General features: G+C 36.0%; 1 protein-coding gene across 1 annotated transcript in view; it reads left to right on the top strand.

Annotated features, from left to right (window-relative positions):
• Positions 1-17,216, top strand: part of LOC137926771 (cell adhesion molecule Dscam2-like) — a 177,582-nt gene that overhangs the window by 140,395 nt on the left and 19,971 nt on the right. The window contains exons 9-17 of the mRNA XM_068770468.1: positions 7,683-7,836; positions 8,980-9,128; positions 9,303-9,393; positions 10,419-10,600; positions 11,026-11,171; positions 12,450-12,585; positions 13,755-13,874; positions 14,266-14,442; positions 15,350-15,494. Of these exons, the coding sequence (XP_068626569.1) occupies positions 7,683-7,836; positions 8,980-9,128; positions 9,303-9,393; positions 10,419-10,600; positions 11,026-11,171; positions 12,450-12,585; positions 13,755-13,874; positions 14,266-14,442; positions 15,350-15,494 (1,300 nt within the window). The remainder of the gene's footprint in view (positions 1-7,682; positions 7,837-8,979; positions 9,129-9,302; positions 9,394-10,418; positions 10,601-11,025; positions 11,172-12,449; positions 12,586-13,754; positions 13,875-14,265; positions 14,443-15,349; positions 15,495-17,216) is intronic.

Here is a 17,216-nt window from a genome sequence, read left to right as displayed (position 1 = left end):
GAAGTCAAATAAAAAAGTTACTTTCATAATTGTATCCTGCAAATTTTTTAAAAAAGTAACGACTTCCGGCGAACTTCTGTGATCTGGATTATATCGCCGGTCCACCTGTGGGCAGAGCTACCCACGCCGCGTCTACCAACTCGTGGTCGCAATTCAATAACCCTTCTATAACGGCAGTCGGCTGTGTCGATGTGCTACTGCCAATTCAGACGAACAATTTCATTTACTACTACTACTACTCCGCTAGCTCAGTGACCCAAAGTGGGTCTTGGCCTCCGAAGCGAGAGACTTCCACTTTCCTCTATCTTGCGCCATCGTCTGCCATTGGCTGACATTCAATTCGCGCAAGTCTGCCTCAACGCGATCGATCCAGCGATACCTGGGTCTACCCACTGGTCCTCGACCCCTCGGTTTTTCCAGGTACGCTACCTTCACGCTCCGATCCGATCCCATTCGCTCCAAGTGACCAAGCCAGCGGATTCATTTTCAAATTTAGATTTAATTTCATCTACTAGTTTCAAATTTAACCTGATAAGGAACCACAATAAACTCAGACGGGTATTTGGTGAAATGTATTATTTATATTTAGTATTAGAGCAATTTATTTTCAAGCTTATTTAAAAAGAATCTTTACATTGGAATAGAATTTTTTACAAGTTTTTAAAGTTTAACAACCTCTAAAATATATTCCATGATAATTCAGGAATATTACACGAGAGTTAGCCTAGAGGAATATGTCACAAAGCGGTCAGAGGAACTTCTAAGTGACGTCAAAGGGTATTTGATGCAAGCCTCTTTCAACCAAGCTCATTGTTGATATATGAGGAGGCCTATGTACAATAGAGCAGGTTCTACTGTTGAAATAATGATTATATGGAAGTGTTTAGTAATATCATACATAATTACACACAAAAGAGCTACTTATTTTGTGAAGCCTAGAGAATGGTATAAAGTTTGTATTCATATCTAATAGTTACCTAATGTACATATCTGCTTTTAAAACTTGCGGGCATCAGGAAGGCAGGTACATTTTTTCTAGGTTGGTAGGACTGTCTATAACATTGCCCAAGTTTCTGTTTATCAAAAGGTTTATTTATATCCGACTTATACAAGTTTTTGTCAAATAATTCAATTCTATCAAATGCAAAAAGTTCCGATGGGTGCAGAATTTGCTCAATATTTTGTATTTTGCTCAATGTTTCACAACCACCATATACATCTGATTTAGTACCATGCGATTTCTGGCTGTTCAGCAAACTCAAACGACCAATGCGGGGACTCTGTTTTGACACGGCTGAAATAAAAACCGAATTGAAGAAGATCTTGAATGATATACCGGAAAAAGACTATTTCAACTGCTTCGACGACTGAAAAAAGCTTCGGCAAAAGTGTACTTTATCGAACAGGGAATACTTTGAAGAGGGAGAAATCCCTTTGGAAGAACTAACAGGACTATTTACTGTCAAGTTAGATTTCAAACGCAGCTCTCTTCTAGAGCACAAAATATGTACCGATGCCAACAATATTACTCTTTAAATAAACCTTTATACATAACTATGTAGAATCATAATTGATGTTACGTAATTTATCTCGCGTATTGTATACCGAGTGCATTGTGTTGTGTCAAAGCTGTATCCAGGTCAGTTATTGATTAAACTTCGATGCAGTAATGACTGGACGGGTCGTGCGTCACCCGCTGCTGTCACATCCAGGTGGTGGTCCAAGTGATAGGCGATCTCTCTTTTCGCAAACCCAAAAATACTACTGCAAAGTATACACTGTTATATAGTTGATCTACACTGTATCTTTGTTTCATTTTTGGAGGGAAAATTTTGTAGATGAACATGAGTTACCATACTTTTTGAGGGGAGGACAAGTTTATGAAGAATTTCTACCTACTTAAACACACCCGATGGTCTTTCTCAGTACTTATGAAGAAAACGCTGGTTCTATAAGTCTACTTGGTTTCTTCTAATTTTGGCCAAGGTATATCTTAAGGAAAAGCTAATTTATCAAGCTAAATCATCAGCGATCTGTCGCAGCAACACAAGAGAATTTCACATTGCTGCCATGAACAAGTCTACAGAGAAGCGTTTGGCATTCTTCTTATGACACTCAAATAATCACTCTAAATTATTCAAACTGGTTCTCATGACTCAACAAACTCAAATAACATAGATGACGACAATTGTTGAAGTTGAACAAGTAATTAACTGAAAAATTAGTTTTTCGTATAAACAAACGATTTCGCTTATCTCTTGTCACTTGGACCATCGGACGTCCGCGCCGGGAGAGGGGTAGTCGGGTTCCGTCCCCGAATCTATTAAAATCGGGGCCACGCGCGTTCTAAATTGAATATGCATAAAACATAGACGTAGGCGTGGAAATTAATTGCAGTTTTGTTCAGAATGCGATAGGAAAATCATTTTTGGCGAAATGAAATCCACATGCACATATTTTAAACAATAATTAAATTTAATATGTTCTAATACATACATTGAAAACAGTTTTTCTTTTTTTGTTATTTTTTCTCAAAAACCATTAAGTTTTGGTTAGGGTTCTACAAGCTTCATACGCTGTCAATAAGCGAGTCTTCAATATTTATCAGTTGCTGGTGGATGAAACGTTTTGATCATCTGAGGTTTCTAAAGGGTCGACAAAAGCTTCGAACAATTCTCGAAGGATTGTAAATGGGTAGAAGTCTGAATTGCATTGAAACTGCTACGTCATCGAACTGGAGCCTTGTTTCATTGTTTGCTTTGGGCTTCTTCACAACGTAAGGTGATTCAACATGGGTGTTGATAAAACATGCCTATAGAATAGAAGTCTTCGCGGTGAATATGAGTGCGGGATAGAAGTCTGTCTCCCTCGATCCAACTGCGCCAATTTGCACAATATGTATGATGGTTGTAATGTTACGTTAATAACCATTTTCACTTTGTGGAGCTTCGACAAAATTAAGCTCACAGAAACAGAGGTCTGTATGCTAAAGACTACTCTAGCAGATCGAATTCCAGTTAAAACGGTGCTCGCATGAAGAGGGACTATATCCGTGTAGTGTATATATTGTTGTTACTGTAGTGTAGTGTAAGTTTGAAAAGCGAGAATTACTCGATGGTCAGGAGTGACGTAAACCAACTCTGACCCTCGCTTGAACGTGGACGAATGTGATGCACACTAGATTATAGAATCTGAGGACTCAAAACGGGTTCGCTAACTCGCGGTATACGTAGAGCAATCTTGCGTCCATTGCTGTGTGTTTGCAATCTTTCGTGGATGTATATAACAATACATTAATTGTGGGTGTATATAAGAACACACCAATATTAATCAATCACCTTGTATTTGTTATAAAAGTATAATAAAATATAATCGTGACAAGCCGCTAGATGCGAGTACAAGATAGGTAATGGAACGATCTTTGGGGTAGGCTTAAGCCTTGCAATAGGCGTCTATCGGCTAAAATATATAGTAATAAAAATGAATAAAAATAATAAAAATGTCTGTCTGTACTTGAAAGATTCAAAAACCATACATCCAATCACCGTGAAAATTTGGTTAATTATTAGGTATATCTCTGGGAAAGTTTACGAAAAATTGTTTGTTTTTTAAAATAAAAACAAATAATGTTAAAAATGCGTGTTTGAAATATACTTCTGAGTTGAAATGTGATTAAAATATTAAATATAAACTAAGAATAAAAGTTAATAAAGAATTGTGCCAATACAGATAATTATTCATGTTGTATTTAAAGTAAGCAGGCAAAGAAATCCATTTGATGTATTTGTACACATCGAGACCTTTTTGATGGTCAATATCTTTATCATACTCCGAACACACGTAACACGGATCTATTGCATTTAACACTAACTTCAGAATTTCTTGGTTTACCTGGTAAATTAGGTTGAAACTATAAGTGGCTCACCATTATATAGAAAGAGCTATCAGATTAAAGAGGAATAAATCTGAAGGAGATATAAAGAGAGTTAGACTTGTCACACCTCACTTCAGGCTTCGTGAACTATTGGAGTAACACCTAATCGAGATAGCGTCCGTCAACCTATCTCATTAATTATTCAAAAACAAGGAATGTATTTTGAAGTGTCGACGATATATATATTTTTATGGTCCCCTTTTTACTCCTATCCTATAGCTGTAACAGGCAGTTTTTGTGCAATAATTTACTTGTTAAATTTTTATTAGCATTCCCTCCTCATGCCTTTTAAATTTTCTTTCATACACTGCATTTTCTTACAATATCTTTTATTTCATTCACAATTAGTACACACATCGCCACTCTTTCTTCGCCACTATCTTTAGTTTTAGAATGTTTTACATTTTCGTTCTGATTTCTATTTCTATTGGTATCTCTATTTTAGCTTAACTTTTTTTTACGTTTACTTTACCTTTATTTTTCCGACCTTTTTTAATTTTTATTTATGATTCTTTTTATTTTGTGGCAAAATATGCGGCGACATGTTTTATCTTTTGTAAGGTAGGCAATAGTTCCGCTTTATATCTTTTCCTCGACCTGCTCATCACATTCCCCCTTTATCTTACGTATATGGAACAGTTCGTTGTTGCGTGCACCATAATCTATTCCACCACTGGCTCATAAGTGCACGAACGACTCTCCCTGACCTTAAAACTGTGTAGGTAGTCAGCGAATTTTCCGTGCTCAGTGAACATTTGGACCAGAACCGCATCTAGTTCTACATAAGCCAACATAGCGTCCAGAACGAACATATATGTCTATATGTCAATCGTACTAAAGATCCATGATATATAGATAAAGAACCGTAGTATAACATACTAGAATCCCGAATAACATTCGGGCAAGCAGCCAAATGTATGGTACAAGCTATAGGAATCATTGAGAGTCAAAAGTATATAAATTGTTTGAAAAAAGTCATAGCGTCCATAACGAATAACGAAATTAACTACTGCTTAGTGATGAAATGGTAAAGGTGCTAGCCATTGTTGACTTAAAATTTTTAATTTACAAATAAGATGACATCGGATTCTATAACACAGTGTACTCATCCAAAACAATTTCGTGCTTTACAAATTTTGTATTGATTTTTAGAAATGAAATCCTAACGCACCTTGATCTCAGAAGGTCTCATAATAAAATTAGACGGTTTCTTTTATTGCTTTTAATTTTCAAGTAAATCCGCTATCTCCTGTGATTTGTGACGAGTCACAACATATCGCCTGTCAATGCGTCATGACTCGAAGTTGTTAGCCATTCACATGAAGACCGCGTAGCTTAACCGAGTCGCTTATTCTGGTGCTTCGAGAAAATATGCCAACCAACTACGAAAGCTGGTGCTTTTTTAAAAAGCAGTGAACACAGATAACATATCATTTCACTAGATGTATTGCTAATTATGATGTCAACTTTATGTACTTCGGAAAGCAGTTACGTTGAAAGCTGCCAATAGATGGCGCTAGTAGTTGATTGCCTTTATCGTTTGACATCAGCTAGTTGCATGCTAGAACACCGCCCGGTTAAATCGCAATCAATTACCTAATAAAAATAAACTAAGACATAACATACGTAACTTTTCATGTTAATACAAAAACACTTTTTTCATTATCTCTTAAAATTTTTCACCTAAAACCTTCTTTACTTTAAACTGTCAATAATAAAGTGTAAGCTTATAAATTAAAAAAAAAAAGATTTTGTAGTAGTTAGGAATATTGACTTTACTACTATATTTGTAGTGTTTATTATTTTTTCTATATAAATATTTTTGTTAAACCCTCTGATGTCAACTAACAATGTAACATTTCTTTAAAATATGTGAATGCTTTAGCATTTTATACCTGCAACAAGACTGACCAAATATGTATAGGTACCTTCTACCAGCAATCCAAAATAATACAGAACGTTTGATTATAGATTTAAAAGTTTTAAAGGTGTGACATATAACGATCAACTTTTATAAAATAATCAATTTGATAGTCTATTATTGTGACTGGCTAATAGCTTCAGGTAGACCAAAGTGAAAATAAGAAGAGAATAACAAACAGATATTAATTTTAACATATAGCATTCCTAAATTTGAAAACACCTGTTTCCTATATTATCATTACTTTATGTAATTTTTCTAAAATCTTTAATTTTTGGATGGAGAGCACATCAATAGACATTAAGACGAATGAGCGTGTACATCTAACACCCTGTACATAAAATATACCTAATGAAGAGTAGCAATGTTATGGAGACAAATATTTTCTGACGAAACTGAAACACAATCAGTGCCGTATTAACCAAATGCTTTAAAGCCACAAGTACCATATATCACAACCCACGCCTGGGGTATGAGTGGGCTATTACGAGGTATCAGAGGTGTCACAAGGGCGTTGTTAAAGAGATGGATGACACTTGCGGGTCGAGGAAATGCACCGTTAAACATTATTGCCTTACGGAGGCAATGATAAAATGGTTTGGTATTAGCAATCCGTGTATAATTTATCACCTGAATACATTGCTCAGTTACTATGGATATCTATATGTATTTTGTCATTAACCGATTGGTGTAGTGCAATGTGCCTGTTTCTACTTTTATTATCTCTAGTTTGTCTATTATCAGTACAAACTCTAAATTCTACAGTCTTTGTTCTTTCTCGTATCAACAGAGGCAATTCTAATTAGAGTTAACAAAAATCAATATATGTATATATATATGTAACGTAAACCAACTATCTATCACCTTATATGCTATAAGAGAGAACATTTTATAATCAATTCAATCGACTACTAACGCCATCTAGTATACTGGGAAACGAAATAAATTTACTCAAATCCAGTAAAATAAGTAAGTGAAAGTATCCAGTGAAAGAAATGAGACTAATGTTGCTGCATAAAATAAGATTAGATATTAACAGTTAAATCGAATAAAGTTAAATAAAATTCAGGAAATTTAATTTTTTTCTTTTTCAACTTTACTATAAATTTTGAATAGGCTTCCTATGTAGTCGGGTTCTTGTTACTATCCTAACCTCATGATGTCAACCCTTCATCACATTTGCGGACTTCCTTGTAACTTTTGCTGCTCACATTATGTCTATTCTACCATGTGCTGGCGTCTCAATTCATGCTATCTATCAATGTTATTTCGAATTTGCCATACTGAGATTTCACTCTAAGGCATCTATGATTTTACATTTATTTCTGAGACACTAGCTTATCTTTTGATATTATATATTGACAACTAGTTTCCTCTTGATTGTACATTAACTTAAGTTCGGATTATAATTTCTTTGCAGGTAACCCGAATTTCTGCTCCATATAACACAAAGCTAAGTTCGTATTGGTCAAATATGCCTTCTTGTTGGCTGGTAGATTAATTTCACATATCGATATTTGTGAAGAAAATTGCTATTAACCTCTGCTGCAATAACTAGATTTTGAGATTTGTTTTTTGAATAAATATGTATACATGCTTATTTAGAGTTGCATCAATATCTTTAAATAAACAGTTCTTTTTAATATGTTCTGATGATTCCACTGTAGATAAAACTTTATCTTTCTTAACCTTGTTAATATCCTTGGATGCTAATCTTTTTCAACTGGTCCTATTGGAAATACATAGGAAACGCCAATGTATAACAAGCATTTTTGATTTTTATGTTAATTTATCATAAAAAGAGATCAACAACCAACTCTATTTCAGACACTGCTCCAGAACTTCACTATACGTTCATAGAGCAAGCTCTGCATCCTGGGCCATCATTAGCGCTGCACTGTTCTGCATCCGGATCTCCGCCTCCACGCTTCACCTGGCTCCTGGACATGCAACCTATCGAAGAGCACAATACACCACAGAGGTATTCTTCACTCTCACTATTTATCTTCTGCTGTATTTCCTTGGTTTTTGCCGATCATTTTATTTGAGAGGAAGTCATGTAGAATTTAAATTATTGCCAATAGAGCCGAAATTTTTACCACTTCGTTTTCCATGCTTAAGTCCATTTTAGTATTTTTTAAAATAATCTTGACAATTGTTATAAGTTTCTCTTTGGCGTTATACACACAGAACGAACTACTTTAAACGAACGTAAGGACTTAAACTTTTATGACTCTAAAATTTCCAGTTTTAATTAAATATTTATAAGTATATAAGCTGTAAAAGGATGCATGAGATATATAAAATAGAGAGGGACATATAAAATATAAGTATTAATGCTTTGAGAAGGTGAATATATAACTCATTTTTCAGCTAAAAGCTATATCTTCTACACCTATTCTATATATACAATCACCCTGCTTAAAGTGATCACTCTAAAATACGTATATTTATATTTTCTTTTGAAAAGCGACTGACTACTAACTTCTATCGTCGTAAAGTCTGCAATATAATATAGCAAACAATAATTAATTTTGATACGTCATAATCTGGATTAAAAATAAAAAACTTTGTCTTAGTATGTTACAATTAAGTTATTTATTATTTCTGAAACAAATGACTTTCGGATAGAGCGTAACATACTAAAATTGATGAAAAATGACATATCACCCTGTATAATTAATTTTTATGTCCAAACTCCTACAACGAGAAAAACCCGGCACGGTGAATTCAGTGTCATAAAAACATCGCATCTGTATATCCCAATGAGCAATGGAGTAAAGAAGTACTTAGCCACTTCCGCACATGCAGTGGTAGTCGTGCAACAAAGTGCACCGTCTCCCAGCCCGCTGAGAAATGCGCAATTAGTGCACACTAATCGGTGTAGCATGGCTTCTGAAGATGCCCCGTGGAGGGGTGAAACACGTGTTGAGTGATTTAACGGTGGCAAATGTGTCATTCGCATTGTTTGCGGTTATCAGCGGGCTGCGGGGCGGTGCACTTTATTGCACGACTACCGCTGCATGCGCGGAAGTGGCTTAATACTGGTCCTTTTCTTACTTAGGATGGACTTCCGCAAGGTAACGCCTGATTCCATTAAATGTTTGTGCTTGTTTTGCTGCAGGAGTATATCTCAGTTCATGAACCCCAGCGGTGACGCGGTGAGCTACTTGAACATCAGCTCGGTTCGTGCCGGAGACGGTGGTCGCTACACTTGCCGGGCGCACAACTCGCGGGGTATCGCCGACCACTCTGCACGCCTCAACGTCTACGGTAACTTTTTATGTATACAATGAAATAAAACTGTTGTGTCTGTTTGTAATGTTAAAATAAACGCTTTTTACAACATTCATATGAATATAAGGGACTTATTCTAAATTAATAATATTTTTATTTTTACATTATATACATTGTTATTATATATATATTGTTATTATTACGTGGCAGGTCCGCCGTCAATCCGGAGCATCGGGCCGCAGCGCGTGGTAGCGGGCGTGAACACCACCATCTACTGCCCTTACTCCGGATTTCCTATCAGGTTGATGGAGGTGCATTTGTTTAGAAAGATTACAAGTTTGCTCCTACTTTCTTTAAATTAAAACAGTATCTATTAAGTACACACACTGTTATAGATTCGACTTAAGATTAACTCAAAGTGACTAACAGAGCAAGTTGAAAAAACTGTGATCGAGGAATGTAGATGAAGGAAGGAAGGAAGGAGATGCAAGAAAGAAGATCTGCAACCGAACAATGACAGGTCATGTGAAGCGTAAAAGAAATGAAAAGAGAATGTTGAGTAAAAATTGAAGAAGGAATTTTACCCGAATTCGTGACGTCTCTGCCCCACACAAGGCAGGTGAAACGAGAGGCGTCGCTAAAAAAATAGCAAGTTGAAGTTAACAAGTTAGGTAGCAGGTTTTAAGGTTCTAGAGTAGAGACCGCGGACTGGCAAAGGCAGCATAGGACATCAACCCACGTGGTGTTTAGATAAAGACGCCGAGAAAAAAATTGGTCTTAGTAAAAACCTCCCTCCAAGGATATCTATGAATACCTCAATGTGGTATTTTGATATGCAGAAGGCGCTGCTACCCATCTGGAAACTTCGTATATAATTAATGTAAAAAGTGTGAATTATATGACATTGTATCACGAGAAACGAAACCGCGATCTACGATTGCATTACTCAGTTCTCTATCGCTAAGGTAGTTTGGAAAGTCAAATACAAGTATTCCTGTTGTCACATATATCACTTAAACTTGTTAATGGTATTTCTACATTGGTTGATCGATCACTTTTGTCGTGGTACTGCAAAACAATTATTAAATTGGAATTCATAATAAGATATTTTACTCTTCGCCAAAGAAGTACTAAGTAAGAAAAGGACCATTTAGCCACTTCCGCACATGCAGTGGTAGTCGTGCAATAAAGTGCACCGCCCGACTACCACTGCATGTGCGGAAGTGGCTAAATATTGGTCCTTTTCTTACTTAGGATGGACTTCCGCGAGGTAACGCCTGATTCTATTAAATATTAAAGAAGGGCTAAATCAATTATGCCCTGCAGTGAAATCCGATGGCAGAGAGGAGGCGTAGACGTGGCCACTGCAGGTGGCCGCGCGCTGGCTGGCCTGGGCGGAGAGCTTCTTCTCTGGCCTCCAGAGCCAGCTGACGCAGGTCTCTACTCCTGTCGAGTCACAGCACCATCTGGCCAATACGCACAGAAGGATGTTCAGATCTTTGTTAGAAGTAAGTAAATGCTTTGTAGTGGAGCAATTTTTTTTAGCCTTTACAGGCAAAGCGTTTGATCTTTGTCTCGTCTGATGTAATGCGATGACGAGATTAACGATAGTACATGCTTGAAGAAACCTACTTATTTTTTCTTGAAAACTCCCAAGTTATAATTGGCCGGAAACAATGACTCAGGTAGGTTGTTTTACTACTTCGTTGTACGTAGTATAAAAGTATTAGCAAAAGTTTTATTGTGGGTGCAAGGTGTTTCAACCGTGTACGGATGTCGTGAATCCGTACAAGAAAGTAGAGATAAAGTATCTTCTATCTCTACCTTCTTCATTAACTTCAATTCTCTAAGATAAACCAATTCTAAGATACCTTCTTAAAGTTTCTTGGATCGCGATCAAATATTAAAATCAAAATTATTAATTACGTTTTAGATCCACCAAAAATCGCTGGATTCTCGTTTCCGGCGGACCTCGTGGAGGGTAGTTCTATACAAGTGCTTTGCGGTATCACATCCGGCGACAAGCCGGTATACTTCTCATGGCTCAAGGATGGACAGCACATACCTTCGAACTTACAGGTGAACGGTTTTAATCTATTTCACTTTTGGTATTATTTATTTTATTAACGACTTTCAGGAATATCATCATCAGCTCTTATTGTTGCAGCCGTAAGATGTTGGTCTCCCAAATAGATTTTTAATAAGAAGCCTGCAACTTACATTTTCAGACGATCTTAACAACATCCGTCCACTTTGTGGGAGAAGGTTCTACGATACCAGTTGATGGTGTTCACTACAGAGCCTTCCTAGCTACTATTACCATTTATTGTCATTTTATCTTGCCTACCTATATAGCTTAGTTGGTCTTCCAACATTAATATGTACAGTTTCACATTTAATTAAGATTTCCCCCATGCTCTTTAAAGTCCTAAGCGAGTATTTTTTTTATCAAACTGTAGTAAGTTTAACTGTCCTCCTTCTTGGTAGACTTCGCACGCAGTACTCGCCTGCAAGTAGTCTCAGTGTTTATTTATAATGTACTTCAGTCTCAGGAAATCATACGGAGATACGTAAGAGAAAACTTTATCCAAACAAAGAATCACAGCTTCAAAATCTAACTAACTATACACATCAGAAATATGTGCAATAAAGTTCTTCGATGTTAAAAAATCATTCACCATCAAAAGCATCATCATTGTTTGCTGACCTAGTCTCACAACTAATCAGACACAACTGTGTGAAACCATCATAGTGCTTAATTAGTAACGTTACATGACATTACCAATCGTAATGGTAGAGGACTGAAACTTGCGATCGTAGTATTGTGGATTTGATTTCCAGGATAAAATCTTATATAATACATAATTTCTGTATTAACTATATAAGAATGCAACTGCTCTCAATCAAGTTTCAAAAGGATTGGCAGCGGTGTATAATATATACTGCGTCGTCGACCTGCCTGCCAAGCATGGCGATTATGGTATTATAATATTTATATATCTATATCTTTAGCGGAAATCTATGAGCTGTATGAAACGTCGACCTGACTTTAAGCCTTGCATTGGGCGTCAATCGAGTGACGTGATGATGTTGATTAACATTCAACATAAACTTAAACATCACTACTTAAATAACTTAACCAAAGACAAACTTAATGTGTGTATTCGTTCTGATGGTGCCACTATATACAAAGATTTATTTTATGTTTTTAATACTTTTTTTTATATATTTTTTATAATCAATGTCAATTTTGTTAGCCCCAATAAACCCAGGAGATTTCTAGTGTTATTTTTCCTAATTGTACGTATTTTCTATAAAGAATGCAATAGCAGCAATATTTTTTATATATGATTCCAGGTACAAGAGAAATCTCTAGACGAATTCAGCTTCCTTATCTTTTCCCACGTCACATCGAAACACAGCGGAGAGTATACGTGTGTGGCTAGTAACAATGCAGCCGAAGTTAACCACACCGCCCGCCTTGCTGTGAAAGGTGAGATACTTTTCGCATTTTGTTGTTTTTTTTTTTCTAATTAACAATTTACGTAGGCTCTTAATCAATAATCTCTTTTAAATGTTGCCAATATTATAAATATATTAGTGTAACTCTTTGTATACAATTGACGTCATAAGAAACGTCACTGTGTGTTTACGTACTGACAGTTGTCAATTTTCTGTCATTCGAATGGACGCGTTCAAAATATGTTTTATTTTAATTTTGGAACAAAATGCCTTCGCCTTCGCCTCCAAGACCTATTACTGTTCGGTTTTTATCTACTGTAAAAGACCAGGCCTAATAGAAATGCTTTCTCTAGTAGTGATGAAGATGATCAAGAAATCACTGTCCACTACGTGAGTAGTGATATTATCATCTGGGAAGGCCATAATATCTTCTGACGTTGATGCATCTAAATTATATATATTGCATTATACAAGCTCAAGAACTGATCCTTGCGGTACTCTATTTTGTCCAGAAAACTACCTAAATCTAGTATATCAATCTACTGAATCGTGTAAAAACTGTTCACCGTATCAGCCTTTTGGTGAATAGCTAGAAGTCGCACGGAGCCAAATCAGACAAATACAGTGGTTGCAGAACGATATCAGTTGATGCTTTTTTTATCAGAAAAAATCTGTAGTTTTGGCACCAATAGAAACTTGACGTATTTGACAAAATTGAAATATTTGACTAAAAACACGCGTAATTCAGAAACAATTATACCTTTTGATAAAGAGACGCTCGGAAAATGTTGCCAACAGTCATTCAAAACTAGAAAAAAAATTACCTGCCTTCCTAATCCCGTTTTAAATGACAATTTTACTATACTTTTCTTAGCTCAGAATATATGTAAGTACACGAAATATGTAAGAAAATGAGTGCCCAACACAGAGTCACTTATCGGTGTAACATAACTCCTAAAGATGCTCCGTGGAAGGGTGAAACACGTGTTGAGTAATTTGGCGGTGGCGGTTGTGTGATTCGCATTGTTTGCCGCATACGCATTTATCAGCGGGCTGGCGGGCGGTGCATTTCATTGCACGACTACCACTGCATGTGCGGAAGTGGCTAAATATTGGTCCTTTTGTTACTTAGGATGGACTTCCGCGAGGTAACGCCTGATTCCGTTAAATACACGAATTATGTCAACTTTTTGTTTGCAGTCGCTCCATCGTGGGTATACGAACCTCAAGACGTGTCCGCGCTGCTGGGTACACAAATAATCGCGCATTGCTCTACCAAGGGCTACCCGGAACCTCAGATTGCGTGGCTGAAAGGACAAGGTATAAATTTTAATTTTTTTGTTTTCGATCTATATCTTTTATATCTACATCGCTTAGTTTCACAGCAAAGAATGTTTTGTCGCCAGATACTCTTACATCAATTACATCACTGTATTTACAGAAATATTTTTTGTTTCATGTAATGTATTGCCTACTGATATTAAAAAAAATAGTTTTTAATCTTCACAACAAGAAAAAATAATTTTATTTCATATATCAATACGAAAAATAGAAAATTTGTGTTAGTTGTCTAGAATTGGTGTGCAGCGCCATCTATTGTAATTTAAATGACATTAGTATAAATAATGGAAACTAAAATTTAGTACAGCGCCATCTGTTTTCATTTCAGTTTTATTGATGTATGTAATATAACTGGATGGTGTTGGTTCAGGGTCCACAGGTACCGATTTTCGGCCTCTATCGCGGCTGGAGCTGCCACTCACAGTGCTGAGCAACGGGTCGCTGAGCGCATCGAGTGCGGCGCATGCGCACGAAGGCCGATACATGTGTCGCGCCGACAACGGCGTCGGCAGAGGACTGTCCAAAGTCATCACCATCTCTGTCAATGGTAAAATTTACATTTAATGGTAGTATTATATCTCTTCCATATCTATGAAAAATTAACATTTTATCCATAATAACGACCTAAAGAAAAAATTACTATCATATTATAAAAGAATTGTTCAATACGTTTACAGATAAAAGTTTTATGAAAAGTAAAATACAATATCATTATTATCATTTCAATTTTAGAACATCCATTAAAACACATTATATCTAGAAATGGATTGTGCTTAAATAAATAATTGAAATACAGAGTAATTAATTATAGATTTAAAAGCTTTAAAAGAAATCAATGTATAGTTTATTAGTTGACAAAAAATTGTCAAGAATTTACACCTATTTCATTTATATTGTCTATAAGATTGGATACATTTGTAATAACATGAAAGAGATATACGTATAACTTAGTTTTCAGGAATAAACTATAAAAATTAACTTACTTCTAATCACTCTGTATAAAGCGTTCTCATTAAAATAAGTTACATTATTTTTTTTTTGCTTAAGTTACCACGTCAGTACAAAGTATACAGAGACAGATAGTAAATAATAATTAATTTTAGCATGTAGTTATTTGAATTTTGGAAACACTTTTTTGCGTTATTTATTTCTGATATCATTTATTTTTGAAAGATGGGTACCATACATTTGCTTGATTATAACTGAGCTTACATTCACCTCTTTGAAGATTCAATACTAATAACACCCTGTATATAAACCTTATATTGTTGGGACGAAAACCGCTCGTCTTTACGACTCAGGATTGACTGTACTCTATTACTGATGGGTGAAAAAGTGCGTGCGTTCACGCAGACCATTTAAAAAACTATAAGTAAAAACATTTCGTATTTACTTAGGAAGAAGTTTAAGAAATTATATTATATATAAGGCTGTGTTGCGTATCGTGTCTCCAGAGCCTGCCCACTTCGAGTTCTCGTCTCGTAACATGTCGGTGCGGAGGACAGCGGCCGCGGCGCTGTCTTGCGACGCTCGCGGGGATTCCCCGATACAGCTCCATTGGACGCACAACATGCAGCGCTTGGATCTTTCCACTTACAGGTACCAAAGTCTCTGACATACGCTTTTTAGGTAACATCAAGCTCAGCGCGTTCGTTTCCTACCTCCGATTAGTCCTCACTTTGCCTTAAACTACATTTAAGTCACAACACTATACACCTACACAGATATAGACTCTCTCCGTGCAAACGTCTTCGTTTTAACTGGGGTATGATCTGTCAGAGTAAAGTTATCTAACGGATCTCTGCCCTGAGCTCAATTTCTACGAAGCTGCTCATAGCCAAAATGGCTAGTAGCATAACACATAGCACAGTTTATGGTTTCTATGTGGTTTGGTACATTCGTATTGACATTTAGAATAATTATTTTGTGTTGAATTGATTTTGATGTAATGAAACTTTTACCCTAATTTAACAAAAATGTGGTGGTACTCCAAATTGTCATCAACCTGGCGATAAATATTGTACATCGACCTTCAGAAAGAGACAATCGGCTAATTAAGGCTTCGTAGAGCACTATCTCTGTCCCACACTACCTATGTGACGTTTTGTCAGTCGTTGTATTTCGTGCGACAGAGATAACGCGCTAAGAAGTTGCTAAACTTTGTCTCTATATATTCTCTTGTCTAATGTACATGTACATATAGTATAAAAGACAAAAGTCATTTATTAGACATTGGAACTTTTAACAGAATTTGTGTTGATCGGCAGCGTTTTTTAATAATCTATTTTATTTTTCAATGTTCTGCTTCACAAGGTGGGATAGTTTTGGAAAATAAGCAGGAAGAAACTCCAAAAAACTTATTTTTAATGGAATCAGGCGTTACCTCGCAAAAGTCCATCCTAAGTAAGAAAATGACCAATATATAGCCACTTCCGCACATGCAGTGGCATGCATGCACCCGCACAAAGACTCTGTGTTTAGCACTAATCGGTGTAACATAACTCCTGAAGTTGCCCCGTGGAGGGGTGAAACACGTGTTGAGTAATTTGACGGTGGCGGTTGTGTGATTCGCATTGTTTGCCGCATACGCATTTATCAGCGGGCTGGCGGGCGGTGTATTTCATTGCACGACTACCACTGCATGTGCGGAAGTGGCTAAATATTGGTCCTTTTCTTACTTCCAAAAAACTTATATTAATAATGTTTAAAACAGATATTAATATACATACACTTTATCAGATATCGCTTTAATGTAATCAAAATAATCAGGCTAATGATTATTGTCATTTAAATATTCGTTTATTAAATAATAATCTTTTTCCGTCAATTTACTATTAATATGCGTTTTGAATTTTGTAAATGGTAGTCTAATAACGTTATGCAGAATTTCATTAAAAATATTTAATTTCGTTCATTACAAATGAACTAGGGACATTTTGCAGTTGAAACTTTGGTACAGCCACTTTTTCACGGAGCCTTGTAAATACACTATGGACGTCCTCTATTTTTTTTTAATTTCTTATGGATATTGTAAACGTACAAAATATTATCATAAACATATAGTGACGCTATATAAAATCGAGTACATGAACCTACAAACGAGTAAGACACTTTATGGTGCCTGATAGTGGGTACGGCAAGTTCGGCAAATTTACTTTTATTCTTTAGATTACGTTTGCAGCGATCACTATTCATCTTTAATTGACTTTGATTTTTATTTACGTATATTAGGTTGCTGTAAATATATTGCGAATATACCGTATAATAAAGATTGTATTAAAAGTCAGTGTGAAATCAAAAATATAATGTTAACAGTAGTGT

Source organism: Battus philenor, unplaced genomic scaffold (genome assembly GCF_028537555.1).
Source record: "Battus philenor isolate CCGP_79_NKW_IND1 unplaced genomic scaffold, ilBatPhil1.0.hap1 SCAF_3, whole genome shotgun sequence".
Taxonomy (NCBI): domain Eukaryota; kingdom Metazoa; phylum Arthropoda; class Insecta; order Lepidoptera; family Papilionidae; genus Battus; species Battus philenor.
The sequence above is the reverse complement of the archived record's forward strand: the minus strand, read 5'-3'. Positions and strand labels throughout refer to the sequence as shown.